Consider the following 26863-nt stretch of genomic DNA (forward strand, 5'->3'; position numbering starts at 1 on the left):
GATGCAGGTCGGCGCTGGCAATTATTTTTCTTATTTATCAGCCGCCACACAATGTCAGGAAAAGCCTACTAGAACAGAATAACTCCAGTTGGGGTTAAAAAGGCACTTGTACAATGGTGGTAGTTGTGTGCCGACTCCATTTAAGAGGAGTTTGAATGTGATTGGTTCATTTTGAACACAGCCACAGCAACAGATATGAGGGTGTGAACACTTTTGATAGTTATATTACATTTATAATTTACTTCTCGTCACTTTTTCTCCCCCAATTAAGTTGTGTAGGTTAAAGGTCATTAATGGTGAAAAAGTCTTGAAATGCTTTATCTTGGTTTCATTTTTGTTTGGTGGCATTTGAATAGGGGTGTGTAGACTTTTTATATCCACTGTATACGTCACCGTTGTATGTATTTACGTTGCAATCACACCGGCAGATATCGGATACGTATCAGATTTTTTTTTTATCCACTTTGGAAGAGGAATGATGTCACTTAAACCACGCAGCGTAAATCCAGCCTCTCACAGCTGCGGATACGACACAGAGCGCTCAAATCATAAACACGAGTGTTCCAAACTTCAGTCTTGTAAAATCATTTTCATCAATCTCTGGGAACAAAACAGCCGACGGGGGATTGTGCCGGATTAACTCCTCGCCAGAAAAAAAAAAAAAAAAAGTCATTTAAATCCTCCTCTTAGTTAATTTCCCTTTTGGGTAATTAGCCAACGGTGCTGACCTTTTCCCCCATTGACGAGAGAAGCTTTATCAAGAAAGTCAAGGTTACCAAAAAAACAAAAAAAAAAAACACCTTGCATGCGGGGGAGTGATTGATTCTGTGATTTGGTGTAATCTCTTGGGCAATAATATTCGAAGTTATCTGTAAATAAATAATTGTTGCCAGTCACCTTGTTTTTGGCATCAGACGTGTTGAGTACACTGCGGGTCTCCTTGCCGGTGTAGATCACCACCCCGATCACGGTGCCTGCCAGATAAACAAGACGAGTAATGCTGCTCATTAGCTTACTGCCACACACACACACACACACACACACACACACACACACAAACACACCTTGGCAAGATGAAGTGCACGGGAGGAAACGCAATAAGGCCGGCGAGAAGCGTTGTTGCGCCTTGTTGTCACTCAAGTCAGGCGTTTTAATACGTTGGGGCGCCCTCACGCGATTGCCGCGCGGGAACTCATAAAGCCCAATCGATACGCCGCCATCTTCACTCGCCAATTCATTACGGTGGCCTTATAACAGCGGACTAAAAGCTCATGAATATTAAATGAGGCCGCGGGAGTTTAAGGCAAAAAAAAAAAGAGAAAAGAAAACGATTTGGAGAGGTGATAAAATTCTCTCAAAATGATTTTTTCTTTTGCACTAAATAGGAAAAATAATTGCACCATATTTTTGTCACACTTATCCTAATTAGAGATAGACCGATATGTGTATTTTTAGGGCCGATACCAATAATTACTAGTCAAGGAGACTATATTCAAAAGGAAAAAATATTGGCATAATTTGTTTTAAATATTAATTCCAACTCTTTGTTGGAATGCTTCAAAGCATGTTTGTTGAACAACTTTTAAAATGATTTTTTTTTTCATTATTATTTTTTATGTTAAGACAATTTTCATATAAGTTTTAAAATTCTAAGAAAAACTTCAGGGAGCTCCCAGGGTCATAAGTATGTCTTAAAAACTAAATGAAAACCTCATCAAGTAAATGTCAAAGTTTTCTACAATAATTAAATCCAAAATAACTAAAATGTTAAACTTTCAGGTATCTTTGTTTTACTTTAAAAAAAAAAAAAGATGCAGAGAGTTTCTAGGGTCAGCAGCATCTCTTATAAAGCTAACTTGAGGTCAACAGTTTGATATGGATTTATTATCAGCCATAATTTTTTTTGAAAAGGCCGATACCGATATTTGTCAAAATACAAAATATCGGCCTGGCCGATATGCCTAATCCCAATATATTGCATGTATGTCTTATTCTATTCTTATAAAGAAAAGTGGCATTCACATCAACTTGGTCTTAATTTGACATCAAATGACACGTCCCAATATTGTGTATCGATACGGCACAAAGAGACAACTTCTACGTGGACATCCCAAGATGCCCACGGAGAAGCTTTTTGCGTCAACAACAATGACGCAAGAGCTCATTCAGTAAGTTAAGGCCTCAGTGTTTGTTCTTCTGGTCAAGGTCAGAGCATTGTAGAGTGGGGGGGGGGGGGCTAGTGTGGTTAGAGGGGGAGGTCACCACAAATCAATGGCGAGCGAGCGAGGGAGTCGCAAACGCTCTCAACTGACATCGGGGACTTCAGCTGGGGACGCAGAAAACTTGCTCACCCGAGGCCACCACCGTGCTGGCCCACAGCGTGTTTTCGATACTCAGGCTCTCGTGCACTTGGTGATCTGCATCCTCCTGTTTGGGGATTGAAACGGGACAAATCACAGTCACGTCACAAAGTCATCATATGGATGGAACGGATTGGCAATGCAGAGGAAGTTGAAAAAAACAAACAAACGTTTTTTTTGGAAAGGCAAAGGCTCTCAAATTCTTCCTTTTAAGAGTTTGATAACAGAATTAAACGGTTTCCACAAGATGCGGTCATGAGGTCTCAGCAATAAAGAAGACATACATCGTAGAAGAAAAAGAAAGTGACACCTTGAGATACAAGTGACCCAACTTGTAAGTTTTGTCCAGTTGTATATTTTAAACAACCACATATTACTGTAGCTTGCAGAGTCGGTTGTGAAACTCTTCTTCATGCGTGTCTTTTACGTTTGTAGAATACTGCCCCCAAGTGGCCAAGACACACAGCAGACGGAGCAGCACAGGGTCCATTGAATTGAAGCAAATAGGTGGCAAAAACGGTTGAATTCTTTACATTGTGACATTGTTGGCTGTTTTTGAGAGGCTAATTAGCGTAAAAATAGTTGATTAACTCATTCACTCGCAGCCATTTTCACTGAAGCAATCCCCTTCGCTCCTAGCTGTTTTACTGGATTTGGACTGATTTTGCAAGGCCTACAGAATATTGTGTACCATTGCAAAAAAAAACATGGACCCTACCAAAAAAAAAGATCAGAGTCTCTTCTTTCATCAAGAAAAAAAAGTATATTTCTATCGGTTTCCTCTTTGCAGTAATTAGCATTAGAATATAGCTAAGTTTCAGCATTATTCACAAACCTGTTGAAAACACTGGGGAAAAGAGCTTGTTGCAACATGGCCCGGGTTGATCTTATACTCTGCTGCCACCTACTGGCCGTTTTGGTTATAACTACCATTGCTTCAAGCGTTCTCTTCAGTTCAGAGGCTGCATCAAAGACTTCTGTATGCGCTAGCATTAAAAAAAAATTATAAATACATTTTTGGGACCATTATAATATTTAAAATAGAACATATTTTTACGTTTTTGGGAGCAAATAAGTTAATCGTATTTTCATTCATTTCAATGGGCAACTACTACTAAATTGACTACTTGGATTTACTATATGTGAAAATGTGTGACAATTATAGGACCACAGGTTGTTTCCATTGTGATAAGACTTCATTTCAAACAAGCAGTTGACATGTTAGCCGTATACAGTAGCACTTTTTTTTTTTTTTTTTTTTTTTTAAATCAATACTGTACTACAGGCCTCCTTTCACATGAAGCAAAAAAAAAAAAAAAAGCACAGCAAGGTCACGTTGGTGAGATTTCACAGATAAATAAGGCCCTTGTGAGTGTGTATGTGCGTGCGTGGCTCTCGTTTCACTGCCGCTCTCTTAAATAACGCCAAATGGTTTGGTCCGGAGCGGTGAGTGCAAGCTCCGCTTTCATCTCCAATGTCGGGGCCTGATATAATAATTATGACACCCAAGCAGCCACATCCTGTCAATCGTCACAAAGTGGTGAAGAAGTGCATGAAAAATAAATGGCGGGCGGCCCAACGCTTGACCGCTCTGACATTGTCATCGCCTCGCCGCGTCTCCATAAAGTCTAGGATGAGGAAGACAAAAAAAAAAAAAAGAAGCCTTCATAAATAGGTAAGTTCATTTGCTGCGGGTCTGTGGGAACCCTTTTTTTTTTTCTCCTTCCCTCCCTCCCCTCCATCCTGCTCTGACTCAAAGCACACGATATGCAAAGGAAGGCCGTGGAGGATGAATGAGTGGAGGAAGTGCTCGCTCACTAAGCCTGGTGTGTGGCCAAGAGTGAAGACAGACCACAAAGCCCGCCTTTGTAGTGCGACTCTCCGCTCTGTGGGGGCTGTGCTAATCTGCTATTAATAAAAAAAAAATAAAAAAAACGGGAAAAAAAAAAAAACGGCGCAACAAGCAACCAAGACAGGATTGAGCGGCAGGACCTGCATGCGCATGTGACGGAAGACAGGCGTGAAGACCACAAGACGGCCATTTTCACCACTTTGCCAACTATCTGTTGAGGATTTATTTTTGACAGGAGAATAAATAAAACAAGCGTACCCGTGCGAAGTTGCCCTCAAAACTGTGGATGTCCAGCTGGGGCTTCTGGGCGAAGACGAAGGCGTTGATGGAGAAGAGATCCTGAGGAAGAACGGACATAATCACAAAAAAATAAAAAATGAAAAAATAAATCATAAAAATAAACTCAATAATCAACATTGCCCATCTGGCTTGCATACCTGCTTCAAATTTTACTAATTGCATACGATGTTAAAAATTTTGGGGAAGCAGATTATACATAAAATATTTATTTGGCTGTTTAATTTCACACTTGATGGGCAGCCACTACAGAGACCCAAATATTTGTACAAAAGCAATTAAAAAAAGTCCATTTTCAATAATATTCACGCTTTAAAGTATCAGAGGAAAACCTGTTAATTAAATAAAAAAATAAAATTAACCTATTTAAGACTACAGGCCCATTTTTGTGTGGATTTTCATCTGGAACCAAAACTTTTCATAAGCCAATATAACTTAAATCTGATCATCTTTACCCCGACTGCCGGAAGCCGCTGCGTGCATCCCACGGCCACTTTCAGCTTCCAGTCCGTCTCGCCGTCCAGCTGGTCGGTCCTGATGAAACACGTACCTGGATCAGATCAGACAAAATATATGCTTTTAAATTTGGTTATATGCTTTCTTAATATGTGTTGCTGCTCTGTTTTTAAAGGGTTAAGATAGCAGACTTTTTGTGAGATGAAATTATATGGTTTGGTAGAACATTTTGGTGTTAAACATAATGAAAGAACATACATTAACTCGTTTGCTCCCAAAAACGCATAAACACGTTCTATTTAAAATATTGCCATGGTCCCAAAAACATATTTATACGTTTTTTTTCTCCATATGCTAGAGCATATAGAAGGTTTTGATGCACCCTCTGACCAGAAGAGGTTGCTTAAAGCAATGTAGTTATTACAAAAAACGGCCAGCAGGTGACAGCAGAGTATAAGAGATCAACCAGGGCCATGTTGGAAAAAAAGCTATTTTCCCCAGTGCTTTCAACAGGTTTGTGAATCATGATGAAACTTAGCTAATTGCTTCAATATGGAAACAGATACAAATAAAAAAAAAATCCTGATGAAAGAAGAGACTCTATTCCTTGTTTTGGTAAGTTCCATGTTTTTACAGCAATAAAACAACATTCTGTGGGCCTTGCAAAATCAGTCAAAATTCTGTAAAACAGCCGAGAGCGAAGGGGGTTGCTTCAGTGAAAATGGCTGGGAGTGAATGAATTAATGACAATTAATTCGAATGTAAAGAACTCAACCAGTTTTGCTTCAATCAACACATTAGCCCGTCTATGGTGTTTTGCATTGGTTGTTAGCATCAAGCTAAATAAGCTTTCCAAAGACACAGCTATGTGGTTGTTTTTATTCTCTTTGTAAAACGTTCAGACATTAAACTTCAACTAGGAGTGGCAATAAACAGTTTGAATCATTTTTTTTTGGTTAAGAATGGTTTACTAACTGCGAAGCTGCTGTTTTTTTGTTTCGTTTTTTAATGAAGGCACTCAAGCCTTCATGTTTCATTCCCTGCACCGCTAAACAGAGAGTCCTTGTTGCTGCCATGTTCTCCCTCCCAGCTGATAAAGACGCTAATAAACGGCCCGGGCGGACAAGTGGTGGAAGATGTTGACCCGCATTGATCTTTGCTAATATTACGTATGAAAGTGATGGATGCGGGACACGATCTGACAGGCGGGCGAGAGGGCGGCCGTAACGCGTCCCCGGGGAGGGGGGGGGGGGGTCGGGATGTGGTAGCCATGATGAAGACGGCCAGGATGATTCATGCTGCTCGGCAGCTCGGCGCTCGAAAGACAAATATGTGCTTATGCGCCACGCGTGTTGAGGACATAAAGATGTCAACAAGTCCCCGGCCGAGTGTGTTATGTTATTGTTATATAGATTGACGGGGACGGACGGCATCTTCAGGAACATTTCCCCTCGGACACCCCCCCCCACCCGTTCACGCGAATCGGATGCGGCGCATTGATTGATTCGCTTCATCCGTCACTCCAACAATGTGACATAAATCATATGAATCACAGGCCGGGCTCATCCAATCATGTCAACAAGCAAGAGGGGGGGGCGGAAGTCACATTTCAAACCCGACACGGTTTATTAAGGAGCCACGCAAGGCACGTAACGGGATGCCGTTGGTTGCGTTCCGCTCGCGTTCAACTCACTATTACATCTGTTGGAGTCATTTTATGGCATTCAAGGGAGATATTGTCTCCGCTCACCGTTCTTCTCCGACGTCCTCAGGAAGATCATGTCTGCGGGAATCCTTTGGTTCTGCGAAGAAACCAAAAAGGTGGAGAGTTACACAATGCGGTCGCTCAAGTCATTTGAATCTGGCTGAATAATTCAACAAGGACTTGACTTGGACGGTGAAGATGGATAATAATAAAAAAAAAACACAGGCTAAGAAATTGAAGCTTTTCCACTTTCCAGAGACTTTAAGGAAAAACGTCAAATTAACAAATTCATGTTTACTGGGCAAAAATGGAAAATAAAGCCAAGCGAGCCAAAGCCTTGACACATACCCGACATTTTGTTAACATACATTCACTTTTAACTGAGAAATGAAATATCCTATTATGACTGAAAAATAATGAAAAATATCCATAAAACATATAAAGAAATGATATACAAATACAACAAATTACTATTAATGTAAAACTAAAATCTCCAAGTATACTGTTATTTTCTTAGCAATAGAAATATATTCAAAGAAAATGTAAATTTTCAACTGTGTAGCAAAAAAAATACTATTTAATGTTATCACAGTAAAGAGAGACGATAATTAAATAATTTGAATACATATTAAAAACACATTTTATTTTTCATTTTATTAAAAAACGAAAATACATAAAAAAATCCTCTATAGAATTTTTTTTTAAAAATGGGTGAGTAGTTTTTGCATAATACTGCAGTTTTAAACATGCAGCGTAAAATACATACTTAATTACTGCTAGCCTGAAAGGAAGTACGAATTAGTTAAACGTGTTACTTTTGCAGGACAAAACATTACTTGAAGGGCTGTAAACAAAAAAGAACCACATGGCTACGAGCCCAGTGAATATGTGTGGTAGAAGCACCACAAGTAGAATACTGGCTGCCCCTAGTGGTCAGCAAAAGAATCACAGAATTCAATGTTGAAACTGCTACAGTGGTTCGAGTTTTTTTTCCCCCCCAATCCATTTGTTAAGTACACTTCAGTTGTATTTAATATTTTACTTCTTGAATGTTTGCTTTCAATTATTGCTTTAAAATCACCTTCTCAGCAATAATCAGGTCCCCCACTTGGATGTCCGAGCTCTTCACCTGGATTTTACCTGCGGGAACGGAGGGGAAAAAAAGAAAATAAATAAAAAGCACGCCAAGTCCTACAACGACAGCACACAAATCCAAGCCACGTCTCCACTTTTAATAGACGAGCGCTATTGATTTGTGGCATTTCGCTCTTGTTTTTCTGTCACCTTGCGAGAGATTGATTCTCGCGCTGACGCAACCGCCTTCTGTTTTCACCGGCCGATATAACTCTCATATTTATCGCCTCAATATCCTCGGCAAAGTCTCACACCGGCCGGTGCGCGAGGTGTGACGGCACAATGGCAAGGATATCACACGAGGGGATTTGGGGGGGTGCAGATGATCTTGAACGGCGTTTAAAAACGACTTGTGTTACGTGGGTAATTGCGCGGGGGGGGGGGGGGGTAGGGGGGTGTCGGTGATAGCGGGGAGTATCGGCTGTCACGGTGTCAGCAAACAGTCGGCGGCGGTGGCGGCTGGCTCACCGCGCAGCGTCAGCTTGCTGTACAGCTGCGAGTTCATCTCCTTGTCCCGCTGGTGGCGCCGCACCTCGTCCACCGCCTCGCGCACCATCGTGACGGCCAGCACGAAACCCTGCGAGAGGCAACACATTTGCACTTGACATCAAATTCGCTCATCCTACACTGGATTCCGATTGGCCCGTTTTGAAAACTAACCGGATAATTTTTTTTTCCCCCCCGAATATGGCGGTTACGATTTAATATGCAATTATTTTTTCAAGGCCCTCTTATGTATTTTTTAACAAACCCAAGCAATTATAAACCAATATCAGATTTGTTATAACGAAATGTTTCGGTGTTACACTTAAATAAATGAACCATAAACTAATAGGAAAGACAGTTTATCTACTTCAAATAACGTTAACTGACTAAAAACTGATTTTGCATTATTAAAATGTTGATGTGACATGCAGATGATATCATTTCCACACTATAATAGCCGCAACTTTCAGTGTGTGTGGCTTTGAAAGGCGGGGCCTGGCCCGGTGAGCGACGTGGGTGCCGGCGAATGAGAGCGCAGAGTTGGATGTCGTGAGCTCAGGTTAGCGGCATGCTAAATGTTAGCAGGAAATTTTGAGGCCGATGCTTTGATTGATTGATTTTTGTAATCGACCTATTTTATTAATCGCTTGCGCCCAATTCTAGCTTAGTGCTGTCAGCTTTGTAACAGGTTTATAATAGTTTTGGATTTTTCATTATAGGTTGTTTTTAATCCGCTTCGACTTTTGTTTTGTTTTGAATTTAGTTACTTTTAATTCGTTTTTGGAGAGAGTTTGTTAGTTTTTTTCCCCCCGAATGCTTCTTCGCAAGATTTAAAAAAATAAAAAATAAATAAAGTACAATTCTTAAAGCACTACCTTCCTTTTCCTGTAGCTACAGATGAACAGGAATACTTGGTCAATATAATAATGAAAAAGATGAAACCACAGGACAAGGTGTAGAGCCTGTTTTTTTTGTTTGTTTTTTTTAAGCATTTTCGTTATTTTATTTTAACAAAAATGTTTTTTCAGTTATTAGTTCTAATTATTTCATTAGTTTTCGTTAACGATGATAATCTTGCTTTGTACTAACCAGTTGTTTCTAATCGTGTCCCTTTTTGGTCTTGCCAAATAAAGGAACCGGCACATTAGAAACCTTCAGTATGACGCACATTACGGCCTACCGAATGTCGCCTCGTTTGAATTCAGACGACTGTATTTGTCCATCAGAGCTAGAAGACGAGAAGACTTTACCAGGGGCGCCCAGTACGTGTACAGGTATCCGATCTTCAGCGAGGGCACAAACTGTGAGCAGGCCACCACCAGGAAGTAGAGATTGAGAAAGAACTTGAACTGCTGGTAGAGAACCTGCGGACAAAGACGGAAGACGTCATCAAAATGCAACAACAGCTCGCATCTGTGCTTTTTAAGGAAAACTTTACCAGACTTCACACCTAGCAAAGCGCTCGCTAATGGGCTCGAAGGTCACACTTTGAATAATGCCCGTAATAATGAGAGCGCGGCGTCCGGCCCGATCAATAGGCGCTTAATGAACCCCCTGACCTTTAGGGCGGCGGGGGGAACGCACGCTAAACTCAATTTGCGCGCGTTTAATAATTCAAGGTGCAGGGAGACAAATGGCGCATTTGTTCAGAATATGGACGTCTCCAATGGACAGGTGACATTTTATGGTCGGGGAAGTGAGTGACCCTCTTAATTACGGCGCCATTTGCTTTTCAATAAGTAAGCCTGATCGCTACTGTCCCCTTGTGTCAACACTCAATGACAAGTCTTGCTAAGTAGCGTAATAATATGAGACGGTTGTCAGTGTAGGGACGTCTTCACGTTTTCCCCGATGAAGGCCACATAAAGGGGGGAAAAAACCTTACTTTATAATTTGCATTATTTTTTGAAATAACAGTGTGATGGACAAAAATAATACTTGTGTGATATCTTTAGACATTCAACATTTTTTATGTTTTGAAATTCTGTTTCTAATAAAAACTTCTTCTTTTTTAAATAGTGATAACATGAACCACTCAACATTTTGAGTGCAACCAGTAACATTCAATTATTAATTTGTAGTATTTTTTTTTTTTTTTGAATGTTACAAGATGTCACATTTGTTTTTACTTTAAAAAAAAAGTGATTAAAAAAAAAACTTTAATATTCAAAATTGAACGATACTTTTAAAATAAATCTGTGTGATATTTTGTAACAATCAACTTTTAAAAATATTTTTCGTATTGAAAAAAAAAATAGCATGATGCCTTGTAACAAATCAAGACTTTGACCATTAAGTTTATTATTTTCATATTTTTTAACAACCATTCATAGACACGTATGAATATTCCTTCAATACTTGAAAATGTTTTAAAATAAAGATAGTGATAACTTGTGCAATTCAATTATGTTTAAAAAAAAAATTTTTTTTTTTAAGAATAAGAGTAATGTGAGATAACATTCAATTTTTTTAAGTCTAAAAATTGTTGAATGCTACAAAATATCAAACATTTGTTTTTACATTTTTTCATTGTCATATTTTGTGATAATTAAAATTATATTTGTTTAAATGTTTTTTATATATTTTTAAATGCATTACATTTATATATTTTAATATTTCAAATATATATTTTTTCTAACTAAATGCCTTACCTTGTGACAACAAAAGGTTCAAATTAGAAAACAATGACTCCCTTTTTAAAATATTGTTCTAATTATTATTATTATTATTATAAAATCGCTTGATGTCTTAAACAACCAACATTTGAACTTTTTGCAGTAATCATCTGATCATCTCATGCATTTAACAGCAATTGGAAGTGCCTAAGTGCCCTTGAGCAAGGCATGGAACGCCCCATAAAAGTGTATTACGCAAGTCGAGCCATTACCCCTGGCACAAAGGTGAAGACGTTGTACTTCTGGTTGTGGATGGAGTTTTTGGGGAACTTCTCCTCGCACTTCTCCGGGTGGCCGAGCCACACGGTGCGAGCCTTCAGCTCCTTCTTCCGCCGACACATTCGGACCAGGCAATCGCAGCAGCTGAGGGCGACAGCGCACAATTTGATCCGGAACGGTACGTGACGTCAAAACGACAACAGCAGCTGTAGTGTATTTGTCACAGGACGCTTCATTTGTTGCATTGCATAGTTTGTCAATTCAAAATCAATAGAGGTCTTAGTTTGGCATACAACTAAAATACTTGAAAGACATACATAAAAAAGAATACATAAAATAAATTTAAAATGCTAAATTTCATGCTATTCATAAATCCATCACTACTCTTGGTATTTACAAATAGTCGGTGTTAATTCAATCTTTTTGGACACACCTCAAAACAAATGCTCTTTTTTTATTTTCCTCGTGAGGTGCGTTTTGCGCGGCGAGGTGAAAAGGTTAGCGTCTTAGCCGGGGGAGGAAACCTTCACGGCTCAATTTGGGCAGACAAAAAAAAACACTCTCTGTGCTTGCTAGCATCTCCAGACACATTTCATCCTTGTTTGCCGTTAGCCAAGCGTCGCTAACACGCGGGCTGTTCCGCCCACCCGCCACAAGCCCCCCGCCGACGCGATTGATTTATTACAGCGAGGCAAACAAAAAGTCAGGTTTGACTTTGTATCTCTCCGCCTGCTAATAATGACAGCGTGGCTTATCTGCAGCATGAAATACAAACAGAAAAAGGCCTTCTCGAACTGAAGTAACATATTACATAAACTTGACATCGTAGCAATATTGAAGTCTTTTTTTGGGGACAAAAGGCATATTACTATACTACTACAAATACTTTCTTCAAAAAATAAAATGATGAGAAAATGTTGGTATTTTTTTCCAGAATATAAGGCACAATATTACAAGATTAAAGTTGCATTTTTGAAATTCACTTTTCACAAAAAAATTAGTTTTTTCGCATTAAAAGACATAACATTTTTCTTTAAAATGTAATTCCTTGGAATTTATGCGTAGACAAAGACAAATCAATACAGAAATAAAACCCTATTTTTTTAAAGAAACAAAAAGCATATTTTATTGGAAAACAGAATTATTTTTAAAAAATGAATGGAATATTTCCTGAATAAAAAGCATAAATTATTAACATTACTTTTTAATTGGTATTTAAATACAACAATATGACTTTCTTCCCTTGTTTAAGTTTGACTTTAATATAAATGACAAATATCTTTCCTGTGTACCCAAAAAGTTTTTAACCCCCCCGACATGAAAATGGCTGCAGTGTCACCTCAGTGTACATCGTCATGGTGATTGATTTGGCTTTTCCACCTTTTTAAGCAACAAAAAAAACCTCAAATCAACTTTGGCGGTGACAACTTTTAGTCGTGTTTGCGTTGGCGGCGGCGCTCCGCCTCGCTGCGCTCGCCGTGCAGATTCATACGGCAGATTATTTGAGCAAATGAATGCTATTTAAATAACGGCGCCATTTGAACAGCGGCGGCTTAGTCGGCTCGTGAATTATTTGCCTTTTATAATCCCGTGCAGTGCACACACAAAATTACTGGAAAGCATCAAACTGGTCAGCTGTGAAAAATCCAATTTGTTCATTAGCGAGGGTGCGCGCAGGAGTGCTGGGGGCCGCCATCGATTCGGCTGGAGACGCACCGCTGGCGACAAACTAACGCCGAGCGCTCTTTCAAACTTCCTTGTGTGGGCGTCAAATCTTTCTTTTGGGGATCAAAAGCTAGCGAATGCGTGTCGGGCGGCAAAACGGTGACCTCGAATGTGACTTTGCGCTTCATGCACAGCTACCGGTGCGTTGGATATCCAAGCTGGCACTCGCGTGTACACACACGCGACTTTTATGCCAAGCTTCACATTTACAGAATGACAAATGGCACAAGACTAAACGGGATGTCAATCCCATCCCAAAAAAATAATAAAACAAAGAGATGAGAATTGGGGTATTAAAGGATTTTAATACATAATGTATGTATGTATGATGTGGCGTAAATACATTCAGGCCCGACTAGTTGGTTACCTAACAGGCTGCAAAACACATCAAAAGTAAACAAAAAAAAGACAACAAGTGAGGCATTATTTTAATCTAATACGCGAATCAATAATAAAATTCAAATAAATCAGACCCAACTAGTTAGGTGCCTAAACAGGCTGCCAACCACGCTAAAAGCAAACGCAAAGAATACAACAGGGGTACTCTGTGGATGAAAATGATTCATACCCGACTAGCTGGCTGCCTGAACAGGCTGCGTACAGCACAATCATGTAAACAGACACGGACGGACGTACCTTCCACAGAGGACTCTCCAGCCGCCGAGGAGGAACCAGCCGAGGCCTTTCCGTCTGTGGTTGACTCTGGCGCGGGGCAGCGTTTGGTAGTCGCTTTCGTCGTTCTCAAATGCCTCGTCGGACATCATCAGGGGCATCTCATCCAGGCTGGACGGCTCATCGTCGATGGAGAATCTGTCAGGGTTGAAAACGCACTCGATGGAGCTCACATCGGACTGAAAGTCATCGTTGGCAGTGTTTGTTTTGTAGCTCAAGTAAACATACTCAGTGTGCTCAAGAAACCTGTTATGCGAATGATGGGAATATGCGGCCTAATGCAACACTTGCCTTCCGATGTAATGGACTACTATTGATATTTGTCTCTTAGCAGAGCCTAAATTGGTGAGCGAGGCCCTCAACATTGTGAATATCGATTGACTATCGCAACATTTTATCTGACAATATGGATCTTCTTCTAGACTTTGGAAAAGTGGTTATAATACCAAAACAACTTGGGAGTTACAATTTCTCTAAAATATTGATCAATCATGTGAATGCTGACAGGCAATAAAGCCATAGAAGCATAAACGGGCTGCAAGATGCTTCAAAGGCAATATTAATGCTTCCTTTTGTTGTCTTCTTCACGTGGCAGCCTGTTTAGGAAGAAGACTAGTCGAACCGAAATTATTTACAACAAATAATGTAGGGTTCAGCAAAGTATCAAAATTCAATTTCGGGGGAATTCTTGGTGTTTACTTTTGATGTGATTGACAGCCTGTTTAGGCAGCTGACTAGTTGAACTTAAAAGATTGTGCCTCACATTTTTCACCTATTAAAAGCCATTCATGGCCCAGTTGTTGACTTCTTTGTGTTAATTTGTTATACGTTTGTCTTTTACATGAGAAAGGGAAACTAACATAAATCATTTTGAAACTTCTCAGCAAAAAAACAGGACATTTGAACACGGGTGCGTAGGCTTTTTATATCCACGCGGTGCCCATTATTAGTCACGTGATTTTAAGTGTCCAACACACGTCACAGCTGACGCAACAGGAAGATTAGCGCAGCGCAAGCAACATCGACTTTGTGCACAGACAAAACAATGTTGTAAACATCATAGTGAATACATGATGAATTTTAATCGCAGCTAACTTACTTGTCACCGGTCATCCAAATCGAAACATAATGAAGCGGAAGTCGACAAGACCGGGGATGCTTGGCTAGCCGCACAAGCTAACCTAGCGTCGCCACAATAAACACACGTTTAAACACACGCCACAGTGACGCCAGGCTGAAGCGGCAACTGAAACCTGAACATTTTAACGCGTCATCTCATCACTCAACTGCGGAAATGGCAGCAAAAAGAGGCCAAATACCTCGATTGTCTAACGGAGTGGTAGTTGTAGGGGCTTCTCCTCAAGCTCTTCCGCATCGGAGCTAACGGGATGTTGGCAGCCATCTTGGCCGGGAAGTCCACGCGGTGACGTCACTCCACTCTGGTGCGGGGATTTATGCCGCCTTCGCTAACACGAGTGGATTTCAATACATGCTTTTTTCTTTTTTCGTCCCTGAGATGTTTACATTGTGGGTGAAATATTGTATTTAGTTTAGTCGATAATCAAAATACATAATGTTTCATTTGGTCAGTTTTGGGGACTGCAGTCGATTGGGGGTAGGTGGGGGGGTGTACAAATTCTGAGGTTTATGAAGGCAACACACGGCAGCGATTCATTGTGATTTATAACACGTGCACAAAATGCTGATTTGTGGCCACTAAATACTTTTTTGGGGTGTGTGTGTGTGTGTGTGGGGGGGGGGGGGGGTTCTCTCTATTATTATTAATATATTTAGTGACTTTAGCAACGTAAAAATGTCAGTAAATAGATCAAGATGTTGACAGTATTATTACTCTGGGGATCAGCACAAGTAAAAAGGGAAAAAAAGGCAATTAATGAGATATGTTACTTATTAAAAGTTTTTGCAATTGTGTCTGAGGTATCCTGTTGATGAAATAGGTTCTGTTTCAGATTGCAGTAAAAAGAAGAAGAAAATGGAGGCCTAGTGTAATGTATTTTAACTTTTAAAATGTATAAATAGATTATTAAATAAGATTCATTTCCAAATCAATCTAACAAGCTAATCATTTAAAACACACAGTATTTGTTGCATTTTTTTTAGACACATGTAGGCTACATGTAATATAAAGAAATAAAACCAGGTGTATGTTCAGCGCACGATTATCATCCATATCACCTCACAGTTTACCAAGAGGAGGTTAGATAGTACGGCGAGCATTTGTTCCCCATTTTATTTTGCCCAACAATTTTTCCACAATAAACAGAATGTTGATCATCAGGTTTTGTTTTGTATGTGTTGGGGGTCTTGGTGAGCATATGTTGTGCTTTGCACCAGCTCGCAGCATTGGGCAGCTGTCCAGAGGAAGGAGCGCAGACTTTTTGCATTATTGATTCGAACATTCAGTACGTTCCCTTCTTTCTGAGCAGCTCTCAGCACGGAGTGTGAAGTTACACATGCTCGTTAAAAAAAAAGCAAAAGAACAAAAAAAAAAAAAAACGACAGCTAGTCTCTCAATGGATAAAATGGCGGGCGTTCCGAATTTAGAGTTGTGCCTGACTAGTTTACATTTTTTATTATAAGTTAGCTTTAAAATAGAAGAGTTTTGTCAAACGTTGAAATTACTATAGTGCCTTGAGATACATGAGTTTTTCGAGATACAAACTGTTTTGCTTGCGAGCAAAAATTTGCGAAAACAACCTCTATTTGGTGGCAGTGAAATCAGCTACTGACGACTTTAAAAAAAAAAGAGAAAATAATTACATGTGTATTTAAAACAACCAATACTATATATAATAATATTTATTTTTAAACAAACACCATAGACGCGCTAACAAATAGTGCTAGTGTCGCATTATTATAAGCCTTTAATTTAAGCAATGGCTATTTGAACACAAAGCAAAATATTTTGCCGTATGTTTGACCGTATTTAGTTTTGTGTTAAACGTAAAATTCAAGTAGAAGTGACAAACCAACAGCTTGAAGCATGCAGGCTTGACCTCTCATTTGCTAAGGATTTTATTATGTATATGCGCTCATACACAACGTTCACTGCACTGTATGTAAAAAGAAACCAGCTGTTTTACAAATACTTTAATGTCCATAATAGATTGCATCAGTTGATTCCAATTTCTTTACCATCATCAATCAGCATAGAAAAATGTCTGTTGTTCCCCAGTTCCACGCCGTTTTTGGCAAGGCTCGCGATGGACCTGACCGCGCCGTTCACTCTGTCCACGCCGGCGGCCATCGAGCGCAGCGGCGTCACGCCTCGGTTCTGGATCACTGAGATCTCGTTGTTCTTCAGGGCCAGGCCGCTGGTGATGGCGCTGGCGTAGCGGCTCCAGAAGCCGGCGTCCACGTGCATGGCCCGGGTGGCCAGGTTCAACTTGACGGCGTCCGAGCCCAGCAGGGCCACGGGGTTGTCCACCGACAGACGCCGGCCCCTCCTGGCTGGCGCGTTGTTCCACATGTGCGTTCCCATGTGAACCTGTGAAGGGACGACAAAAACGGCGCTCATCAAAACATGAGATGCTAATTTCAAAGTTAGCATTAGTTTGACGACAAAATCCACTAACCATAAAATGAGAACACACTGACTGACACTTAAATACTGTATATCAAAACACACTTATACTTATTAAAACACACATTTTAAATGATTCCTCAGTGTTTTTTCTCACATTGTCGCTGTCAAGAAATGGGAGGCTATCGTACAACATTACTTTGAGGAAACAAAGACAAGCAAAGCGTGCCTGATTCATGCTCTTTATTTGTCTCTCCCAGTTGAAGCTTTTTGGTAAAACTTACAAATAAAACAAAACCTAATAAACCTGTGTGTGTTTAATCAGCCGAGCCATATGATTTAATCTAATGAAAGACAGCTAGGTTAATGCTAACATAATGTAAAACGTTATAGATGGGCAAATGGAAATTAGCATTGCCGTAATTATAAACTTTAAGCAACTGTATCAAAGTCAGCATCACATACAAAGAAAGACAAACCTATGTAACCATAACCATATCATTTCATCTAATTAACTCAGCTAGCTTCATGCTAACATAATGTAAAACATTATAGATTTACTAAAGGAAAGTAGCATCAATTTTGTAGTCATATTAAACCTTTGAACTACTGCCTCAAAGTCAGCATCATATACAAACATTAAACATAAAATTAAAAACCAAAATGTTCAAGCAAACCATATAAATTCATCTAATGAAAGCTAGCTAGCTTAATGCTAACATATCATGTAACGCATTAGAGATGTACTAAAGAAAATTAGCATCAATTTTGTAGCAATTACAAACTTTAAACAACTGCATAAAAGTCAGTATCTCATACAACAAAACACAATTAAAAATTACAAATCTAAAAATGTTCAATTAATGGCCCTGTTTTAGCTGTTACTGTTTCACTTACAATAAACGAGTACCGGTACTAGGTTTTGCTATTGGGCCAATACGGGCCTTATTTTAAAGTATTGGGTACTCACCGAGGCTGGCGATACCAGCTACTGATACGATACTTAAGGCAATTTTTTTTCCTACATCGACTAAATCCTCCTTGACAGTAGTTTGACACATCAGAGAACCATCAGAAAAAAGGTTTTGTTCAAATTTTTTTGTCTTTATGTTGAATTTTTGATGGTTTCCTTTTCACTAATATAACCTTAACTACGATGTGGCCCACAGTGAAGTGCGGCACCCCTGGGTGAGGCCTACCTTCAGATTGCCCTTGGTGGTGAAGGCTCGACCGCAGACGGAGCAGACGAAGGGCTTCTCGCCGGTGTGCGTGCGCTCGTGGATCTGAAGGGCGCTGGCTGAGGAGAAGTTCTTCCCGCAGGCGCTGCAGTTGTGCTGCTTCGGCGCCCGGCGAGGGGGCGTCGGTCCCAGCAGGGCGGCTATTCCCGGGCTAGCGAGTGACGGGTAAGTGGCTGACAAGTTGACGGCAAATGTCGGGTACGGTTTGGTGCAACCGTTCATCTCTGACTTTATTGATCCGGTCACCAGGTGGGGGACGCCTTGAGTTCCGGATTGGGCTTGTTCTTTTTTCACAGACGAGGCCAAATGTTCCTGAATGTCAGTACTTTGTGCAGGTGATAAAGGCGGCGTCGCAAGGGGGCTGGAGGTTCCCAGACTTTCAATTCCTTTCTCGGTTAAAGAGCATTCAATCTGGATCTGGTCTTCGTAGCCATTTGTGAGAAATTGATCCCCAGAGGAGGTGCTGAGGTTCATGGTGTAGTCCATCAGATGGTTCTCTGGGGAAGATCTAGGAGGACTGAGCGCATTTTCTACCTCCTGTGTTTCCTCTGCGTCGTCCCCCTCCATGGAGACATCATCGGCGAAATCGTTGCTACTGGGGCTGTACAAGTTCTTCTCATTCTCTCCCTCCATCTCCCGAACCCGGTCCAGCAGAGCAGAGTCCGGTATCTGGCCGAGCATGTGCATGCGAATGTGCTGCTGGAGGACCACGGCGTTGGTGAATCTCTTCTGGCAGATGGGACACGAGTGCTGCACCAGTACCGGCGGATTCTCCCTGTGGACACCCACGTGGGTCTTCAGGTTGCCCTTGGTGGTGAAAGCCCGGCCGCACACCTTACACTTGAAGGGCCTCTCGCCCGTGTGAATGCGGTAGTGCATCTTTAATGCGCTCGGGCAGCTGAGGACGCGCTTGCACAAGACGCACTGGTTGGTGTCGGTGATCTTTTTGTCGATGTTTTCCACCAGCTGCTGCAGCTTTGAGGTTTCGGAGGTTTGCATATAATCCAGGAGGCCGCCGGGGGACAAATCTTCATCGTTTGCCGGGATGGGCGAGGGGGAGCTGGACACGGGAGATGCTGATGCCACAGGTTCTGGCGTGGTAGCTATAGATGTGTTGCTGGTTTCTTGGGTTACTTGAGGGCCTCTCGGGATCTGCATGCAGCTTTGTGGCATTTGTACCTCCTCTGTTTTTATATGACTGGATCCCTTTGGCTCCTGGTTGGACTTTCGAGTGTCTGAAACCGGAGACAATTGAGCCTCGCTGTCTCTCCAGCTCGGTGACACGCACTCACCAGAAACTGGCCAATACGAGGATGGAGCAGATGCTGTTCCACTTGAAGGCTCACTAGAGCCCACGATGCCGGTTCTAGTGGAGGAGAGCGGAAGACCCACGCAGGCTGGCAAGCTGGTTAAGACAGGTTTGCTATCCAGCCATGAAGAGACGGCTTTTTCTGGTGACACGGTCATCCCGTAGGGAATCCCAGAGCTGGTTGGCACGTTGTCCAGATACTCTGGCACGGGGTACGGGTTCATCTGGACTTGAGGGTACTTGTCTTTGTGCCTCTGGAAGTGCACCTTCAAGTTGCCCTTGGTGGAGAAGCGGTTGCCGCAGATGTTGCATTTGAAGGGCCGCTCTCCAGTGTGTGAGCGCAGGTGGATCTGCAGGGCGCTGTCGCTGCCAAACACTTTGGCGCAGAAGCGGCATTTGTGCTTGAAAAAGGGCTCCTCGGGGCCGGCTTTTGTTTCAAACAACGACGCGCCGGGCGGCTTCCCCTTCCGGTGCTTCATCATGGCCTCCAGCGGCTCCAGCGCGTTGGCCGTGGCGGCGATGCTGGCTAAAGGATTGGGGAAGATGACGCTGCTGGGGGGGCTGTGAGGCAGGTAGGGGACGCTGGCCTGCCCCAGGGGGAGAGGATTCGGAGAGCTCAGGGTTTGAGAGCTGCTGCTTGGATGCGATCCAGCGTAAGGAGGCATTAATGCAGAGATGCTGCTACAACTGGAGAGGGATGGTGTCGAGTTTTCCGAGGAAGAAGCTGAAGTATACGCGACGTCTCGAAAAACCGGTTGCCTGCATACAGTTTGTGAGGGGAGGTTTTGTGATTTTTCAGGCACGGTTGACAGCGAAACAGCAGCTTGGCCATTGATGTTGGAGGGTTTATTTCCTGACAGTGGCATGACGGTAGGAGGGTAGGGGTTCGCCACCAGGCACAAGGCTCTGGACACCGGGTTTAAGGCCTCCTTGCTCGGCTGCTTGTTCATGGTGGCCACCTGGCTGCAGATCTGCTCAATCAGGTGCAGCTGGTGGACCTGCTGCTGCTGCAAAGCCAGCAAGTGCTCCAGGATGACCGGGATGGCGGCCGAGGCCGACCGCCCACCAGCGCCCGCCCTTTGGGAGAACTGAGCCACGGCCACCCTGGTGCTGTGCAGAATTTCCAGGGTCACGTTGGTGCTGGGTAGCGCCTGCATGGTCTCGCTGGAATCTGGCGGAGGAGGACTGAAGGCATATTTGTCCTGTGGCCCAAGTTCTACCTCCATAACCTCGTCCAGGCTGTCACAATCGGTCACCGCCAACTCGCCGGCCGACTCCCCTGCTGACAAGTCACCAGACTCCACGCTGGGAACCGGCGAGGGTCCCGTCGGGGACTCGGCAGCACCGCCATTGCTTTCCCTCACAATCAAGACCGAGCGATCCTCAACGCAGGATTTCCGGTGCTCACTGAGATCGCTCCAAGTGAAGAACTCGGCGCAGCATTGGTGGCAAACGTGCGTGTCCTCGCCGCGGCAGGAACTTCCTGTCCCGCTGAGGTCCTCTCTCTCCACGTCTTCCACAGAGCCTGGCAGACAGATGAATGTCACGGGATAAGTTATTTGTCCCGCCATGTTGTGTGGAGAATTACAAGAATTGACCTATTTTAGAGGATATACCATACACAGTGCAAGAGCTAATTTCTATTCCAAGGGTTCACAAGCATTTTGGGTCAGGAGAAGCTTTTTCCGTTTATCTTGATGCCAATTAACCCACTCACTGCCTGCCCAATTAAAATGTATCTTTGACGACTAAAGCCGTCATTGGCAGTGAATGAGTTAAACATGACTAGAAGAGAAATTCTTGTAAGTTTATAGGTAAAGTTGCAGATTTGCACTTTGGAAAAAAATGATATGACACAATAATGTATTGCTAATTATTTTGCGGACCTCCAAGCTCAGCTTGCGGACCCCCAGGGGTCCTCAGTCAGTTCACGGCCTTGCCCAAATGTTTCACTCAAACGTCCTCAGATGTTAATAATCTGCCGGAAGAAAATCAATGAGTTTCAATACAGTTATCTGACCTCTCAGTTGTGCTTTGGCACACATAATCAACGTCCATACGTGGCATCGATTTCACCCCGTGTTTATTTAATCCAGTGGCATGGAAAACAGGAAACGAGGACACTTTTTGACTGCACTTTTAAGAACAATCTCTTTGTCCTCCACATTCAGCTAATAGACGACTTTGAGCGAGGACTTTTGATTCAATCTGTTCGGGCTTCGCGCCATTAGAGAAGCAGGCTGCAGGAATTAAAAAAAAAAAAAAAAAAACAGCAGATGGAAAAAAGTCGACTTGACAACATTCTTTGCCGCACCAGCTTGTGTCCGGGAAATAAATATAAACGAACAGATCCAGATTGGGAGATTTTTGGAATTGATTTGCGCATGGGGAAATGTGGACATATTTCGTGAGGAATTTCACACTTACAGGACAATTTCGAGTCGTTAAAGTGACGCTAATGTGCGTGTTTTTGGGATTCATTTCAAACTCGGTGCTGGAGGGGGCAGAGCCAAGATTCAAACTCACAACTTCTCAACTGTAAGGCAAACCTGCAAACCACTGACACACCATGCTGCCCTCATGCTGAAGGTTTACTGGGAAAAAGCTTGAAAAACAGCCAGAGCTGAGATTCAAACCCAGGACCCGTCCACTGCGAGCCGGTCATTTTAACCACTACCACAACGTGTCGCCCTCATGTTGAATTTCTAATCAGAAAATGCTTGGAGAACACTACCAATATGGTCGGAACACTCAAATTGATTCGAACTGGGTCCTCTCAATTGAGAGGCAGATTTACTCAACATTTCACCAACTGCCAGTTTTCTGTTAAAAAAAAAAAGCTTGAAAAACAAGTCAACATGAACACTAAGGCGAAAAAAATCTATTTGCGTTTATGAGTTTTCCTGCTATTTTTTTTTACTCACAAAACATATTACTTAGCATTTAAGTTAATTTTATAGTCAAGTGAAAAGTCTGTTTTTTAACTAAATAATTTTCTTGGAATTTCTCAAAAATTAGCCTCTTACTGTAATTGCTTCATTTATATGAACTTGGAATACACTCCATACAAATGATTAGATTTAACTTGAACCAGAAAAATAAAAACATTCATTTGACTGATTTCACAAAACAAAGATCTCTGCTTTTGTGTTCAAACTCTTCAACTGTGCATCCCTGAGCTGAGATTTGAACCCAGAATCCTCCAGCATGAAGCCGATATACCAACCACTACACCACTCCGTGTTTTCAGAGCATTAAGCGCAAGTGTCTGCATTCATAAACGCATTCAACGGAAGCCGAACCTGTCGCAAGCGAGTCGATAAATCCTAATGCAAACAATTTGTTTGCATTGACAAACGTAAAAAAAAAAAAAAAAAAAAAAAAAAAGGAAAAAAGAAGATAGCTACCACTTTTTCAGCCTGACAATACAAGTGTGCAATTAGCGTGGAGTGAAGGCGATCCATGCCAAAGTAGGGCCCTGTCAGAGGTAAACAATCAGCAGCTCACCAAGTGGGTGGTCTCCAGCAAGTCCGGCAAAAAAAAAAGAAAAAGAAAAAAAAGGCGAGTCTCTAGGCTTACTTTGTATGAGTTACTTCCAGAGAAAACAAAGGCAATGTGTTTTTTTTTTTTTTTTTTATATATTTCCAGCTTTGAAATATTTGTCCAAATATAATACAAGGCGTGAATGCATCGTGTCCATTTCCAGCGCTGTAATTCACTCCATAATAACAGGAGCAAAGCAGCAGATTTACGGCCAGTCCTGCCCGCGCGGTTTTCCAAGGCGAGACCATAGACGGGACTCTCCTCGCCGCTTGACCTTTTAACCTCTGATGTACTAAGTGTATTATGATGCAGGACACCAGGAGGGCTGACAGGCCCGGACGCCGTAAATAAACGACGGGCGACCAATAGTTAAGCGTCATGCATGTGAACAAACTTCATTTTCTACCGGCGGGCTTGAAATGGATCTTTTATTACACTAAAGCAATTCGAACCCATTTACATTACATTACACTCTCCAATCAAAACGGCACTTTTTTTTATTTATTTATGACTAATTCAATTCCTGGCAGCTCGAAAAGGTTCGAATAACAACTGCTCGCCCAGCAAATGAATAGAATTTTATGGCAATTAGAAAATAGGATGTGTGCGATAACACGCAGGCGGGAAGATCTGTTTATTTATATTAGAGTCAGTATGAAAAGGACAATAGTAATTATTGTATTGAGATAAAGAGGCTGCTTGTTGTTGAGCATAATTGAACAAAAAGTCTTCACATTTTTTTGCTCTGTTTGTAAAAGTGACTAGACCAGAATAAAAATATACGTGTAACTAGGTAGAACTATGCAACTGATGAAAAGTACATTAAAAAAAAAGGTCAATATGCTCACGCAAACATTCAGCTATTGCAAACTTAAATCATGTTTAAGAAGTAATATCAATAATTCTAGACAAAACTGTAATGGGAATGCAGATATATATAAATATATATGTTTTTAAATAAACGGATTAAATACTCAGCCAACATTTTTCCAAATACCTGACGTCTAAAAAGCTCAAATTTAAAAATAAAAAAAATAGCACATCAATAATAAAACTACCAATAAATGAAAAGTCATATTTCGGAGTAACATGAACTTCAATGTCGTATTTTGAGTCCCATTACTTGCACTTTTTTGCGCTCACAACTTCCGCGGCAGTTGACGTACCGTCATGGCGGAGGAGGCGCAGGCCGCTCCGGGGCTCGTCGTGTCCGGTCCGAAGGTGCTGCGGCTTGGCTTGCTTCCGCCGGGACATGTCGCCGCGTGCACGCCGCCGCCGTCTGGCCCGCCGTCGTCCGCCTTCAGCGACCGTGAGCCGCCGGCTGGGAGCGCGTGCGGGGCTGAAATGCGCGCACACGGAGGCTGCGCTGTGGAAGCCCCCGGGTGGCGATTGCGCATGTCAGCGCGATGATGACAGTGATGAGGATCGAAAAAAAAAAGGGGGGGGGGGGGTCGTGCTTTTTGCTCAAGGGGGATTGGCTGACTTGTATGGAAATGAGGGATGACGTTCAATAACTTCCCTTTGGAAGGCGGAGGCGGCGATCAGCTGCTTTTACGCACGAACTCCGAGCGGGACGTCCTGGAGGTTCGCACATGCCTTTTAAGCCCACTTTTTGCGCACCGTCCCGGGAGGGGGAAGCCGCTGACGTCCGGCGTGAGCTCGGTGGTGGCAGGCGGCGAAACGAGGCTCCCTCCTCGGCCGGTGCCTCCTCTTCCTCTCGGGGTGTTTCGGCGTGGAGCTCCACGCGGTGACGGCCTGGAGGTGTGCTGGGCCTCCCACACTTTCGGCGCCATAAAACACAATGGGAAGAAAAGTGTATAAATAGTGCTGAGTGATGAGCATTAACATACGTCATTTTGCATACTATAGTGTATAAGAATTTTTCAACAGCAAAAAGAAGCTATCAAATGACGTAGCATTTGTCTCAAAGCATGTAACCTTATAATATGAATGCTGAGAGACAGGCTTTTCACTTGAGAATCAAATGTGTTTGTTTTTTTATTATTAAGGTTATGAATGCCCATCTCTCAGCATTCACATACATTCATTCATAGTTGTGTGAATGCTAAGAAACACACTTTCGGTTCTACATCAAATTTTTGTGTGATGCTGAGTGACGAGCATTCACATTCACTCTTTGACTGCCAGACGTTTTCAGAAAAGGGATGCCGTGGGTGCCAGCCGATTTAAGCATTTTTGACTGATCTTTCAAGGGCCACAGAAAATTATGTGTTTGGACTATGGAAACACACATACTACCAAACGAAAGATTGGACTCTCATCTTTCATCAGAAAAAAAAGTTTGTTTCTACCTTATTCCGTTTTTCAGTAATCAACAATAGAAAATGGTTAGTTTCACCTCTGTTTTGAAAAAAAACGTCTTTTAACGTCTTTGGCACTCCTCTGTAGGATTTTACTAAACGTTATTTAACGTTTTTGGCAGTCAAAGAGTTCATTTACACATTCCGACCACTGAATACTGAGAGACAAGCTTTCCTACCAATAGTATGTGAAAAAGTTCAAACTAATTGGGTGAATGCTGAGAGACGAGCATTCAAACTGTATAGCAAATACATCAAACATGTTTTACTATATTAATGCTGAAAGACAAGCATTCCTACCAATAATATGTGATGCATTAGAAAGTTCGAACTAATTGGGTGAATGCTGAGAGACGAGCATTCAAACTGTGCAGCAAATACATCAAACATTTTTGGCTATATGGATGCTGAGAGACTAGCTTTTATTCAAGAATCAAATGTTTCTATGATTTCTTTTGTGTGAATGCTGAGAAACAAGTAACCACGCCAACACTTCATTATTGAAAAGATTGATTTCCTATAGAGACGTGCTTTCAACTGAAACAATTTTGAACGTGAATGCTAAGACATGCTTTCAACTGCACATTAAACCATCACAAACCTGAGTGCTGAGAGACAGACATTCACGCTCAAATCAATTTTTTGGACTTTTTTCTGCACGGTATAATGTCGTGGACTTACAGCCGATCTGCGAAATAGACGTTCTCAGTTCTTGGATGCTGAATGAAGAGCACTTCTTCACGCCAACAAAGCCGTAATCCTCCTTTTCAAGCAACATTGTCCCGAAACTTGTAATCATGTGCTGTGAAAAGATGTAGTTGGACGTGGCGGCGGAAGGAGGGTGTTCGGGACCGAATCAGCTGTTGATAATTGCACGTACTTCACACAAGCGGCCGGCTATTGATCGCCGCGTCGTCTTCAATTGCGCTGTTAGGGGCAGATAAGGCCCCGACTCTGCTCTCCTCTCCTCTCCCGGCCGGATAATCATCTCTTCGGGAAAGCATCAAGTTTGCTTATGATGAATAGCTCGCCGCTTATCGGGACGCCCCAGCATCCTTGATTTGATATCGATTCTTGCTAATCTGCGTCGTCCCGTCGCCCCTCGGGCGAAATCAAACCGGCCGCAACTTGACCGTGATCTCCTCACACACTTCCAACTGTGAGCTCAGCATTGTACAGTATCTGTGATGACATAACTAAGCAAATGCAACATAGGCATCGGATGCATGGTTATTATTATTATTATTATAACTAACGGCAACAAAATTAAATAGAATCTAGAGAATTTAATATTTTGTGCATCATGATTTCATGCATCAATTCTGCA

General features: G+C 42.0%; 2 protein-coding genes across 4 annotated transcripts in view; both read right to left on the bottom strand.

Annotated features, from left to right (window-relative positions):
- atp9b (ATPase phospholipid transporting 9B) overlaps positions 1–15033 on the bottom strand; it is a 28227-nt gene extending 13194 nt beyond the window's left edge. For 2 of the 3 annotated variants that reach the window (XM_077548880.1, XM_077548879.1), the window contains exons 1-11: positions 14901–15033; positions 13546–13719; positions 11178–11328; positions 9541–9654; positions 8273–8381; positions 7752–7810; positions 6716–6767; positions 4965–5059; positions 4471–4551; positions 2352–2427; positions 898–974 (exon numbers count right to left, since the gene is read on the bottom strand). In XM_077548880.1, the coding sequence (XP_077405006.1) occupies positions 898–974; positions 2352–2427; positions 4471–4551; positions 4965–5059; positions 6716–6767; positions 7752–7810; positions 8273–8381; positions 9541–9654; positions 11178–11328; positions 13546–13719; positions 14901–14983 (1071 nt within the window). In that variant the 5' untranslated portion in view covers positions 14984–15033. The other variant, XM_077548881.1, reaches the window with a different exon arrangement.
- Positions 15034–16677: 1644 nt separating this feature from the next.
- On the bottom strand, positions 16678–24612 carry sall3b (spalt-like transcription factor 3b). The gene is made up of 3 exons (XM_077549220.1): positions 24382–24612; positions 18325–21197; positions 16678–17089 (listed from the first exon to the last, which is right to left on the bottom strand). The coding sequence occupies exons 1-3, from the start codon at positions 24467–24469 to the stop codon at positions 16715–16717; spliced, it is 3336 nt and encodes a 1111-aa protein (XP_077405346.1). The 5' UTR covers positions 24470–24612; the 3' UTR covers positions 16678–16714.
- Positions 24613–26863: the final 2251 nt, after the last annotated feature.

The sequence above is a fragment of the Vanacampus margaritifer genome, chromosome 17 (assembly GCF_051991255.1).
Source record: "Vanacampus margaritifer isolate UIUO_Vmar chromosome 17, RoL_Vmar_1.0, whole genome shotgun sequence".
NCBI lineage: Eukaryota > Metazoa > Chordata > Actinopteri > Syngnathiformes > Syngnathidae > Vanacampus > Vanacampus margaritifer.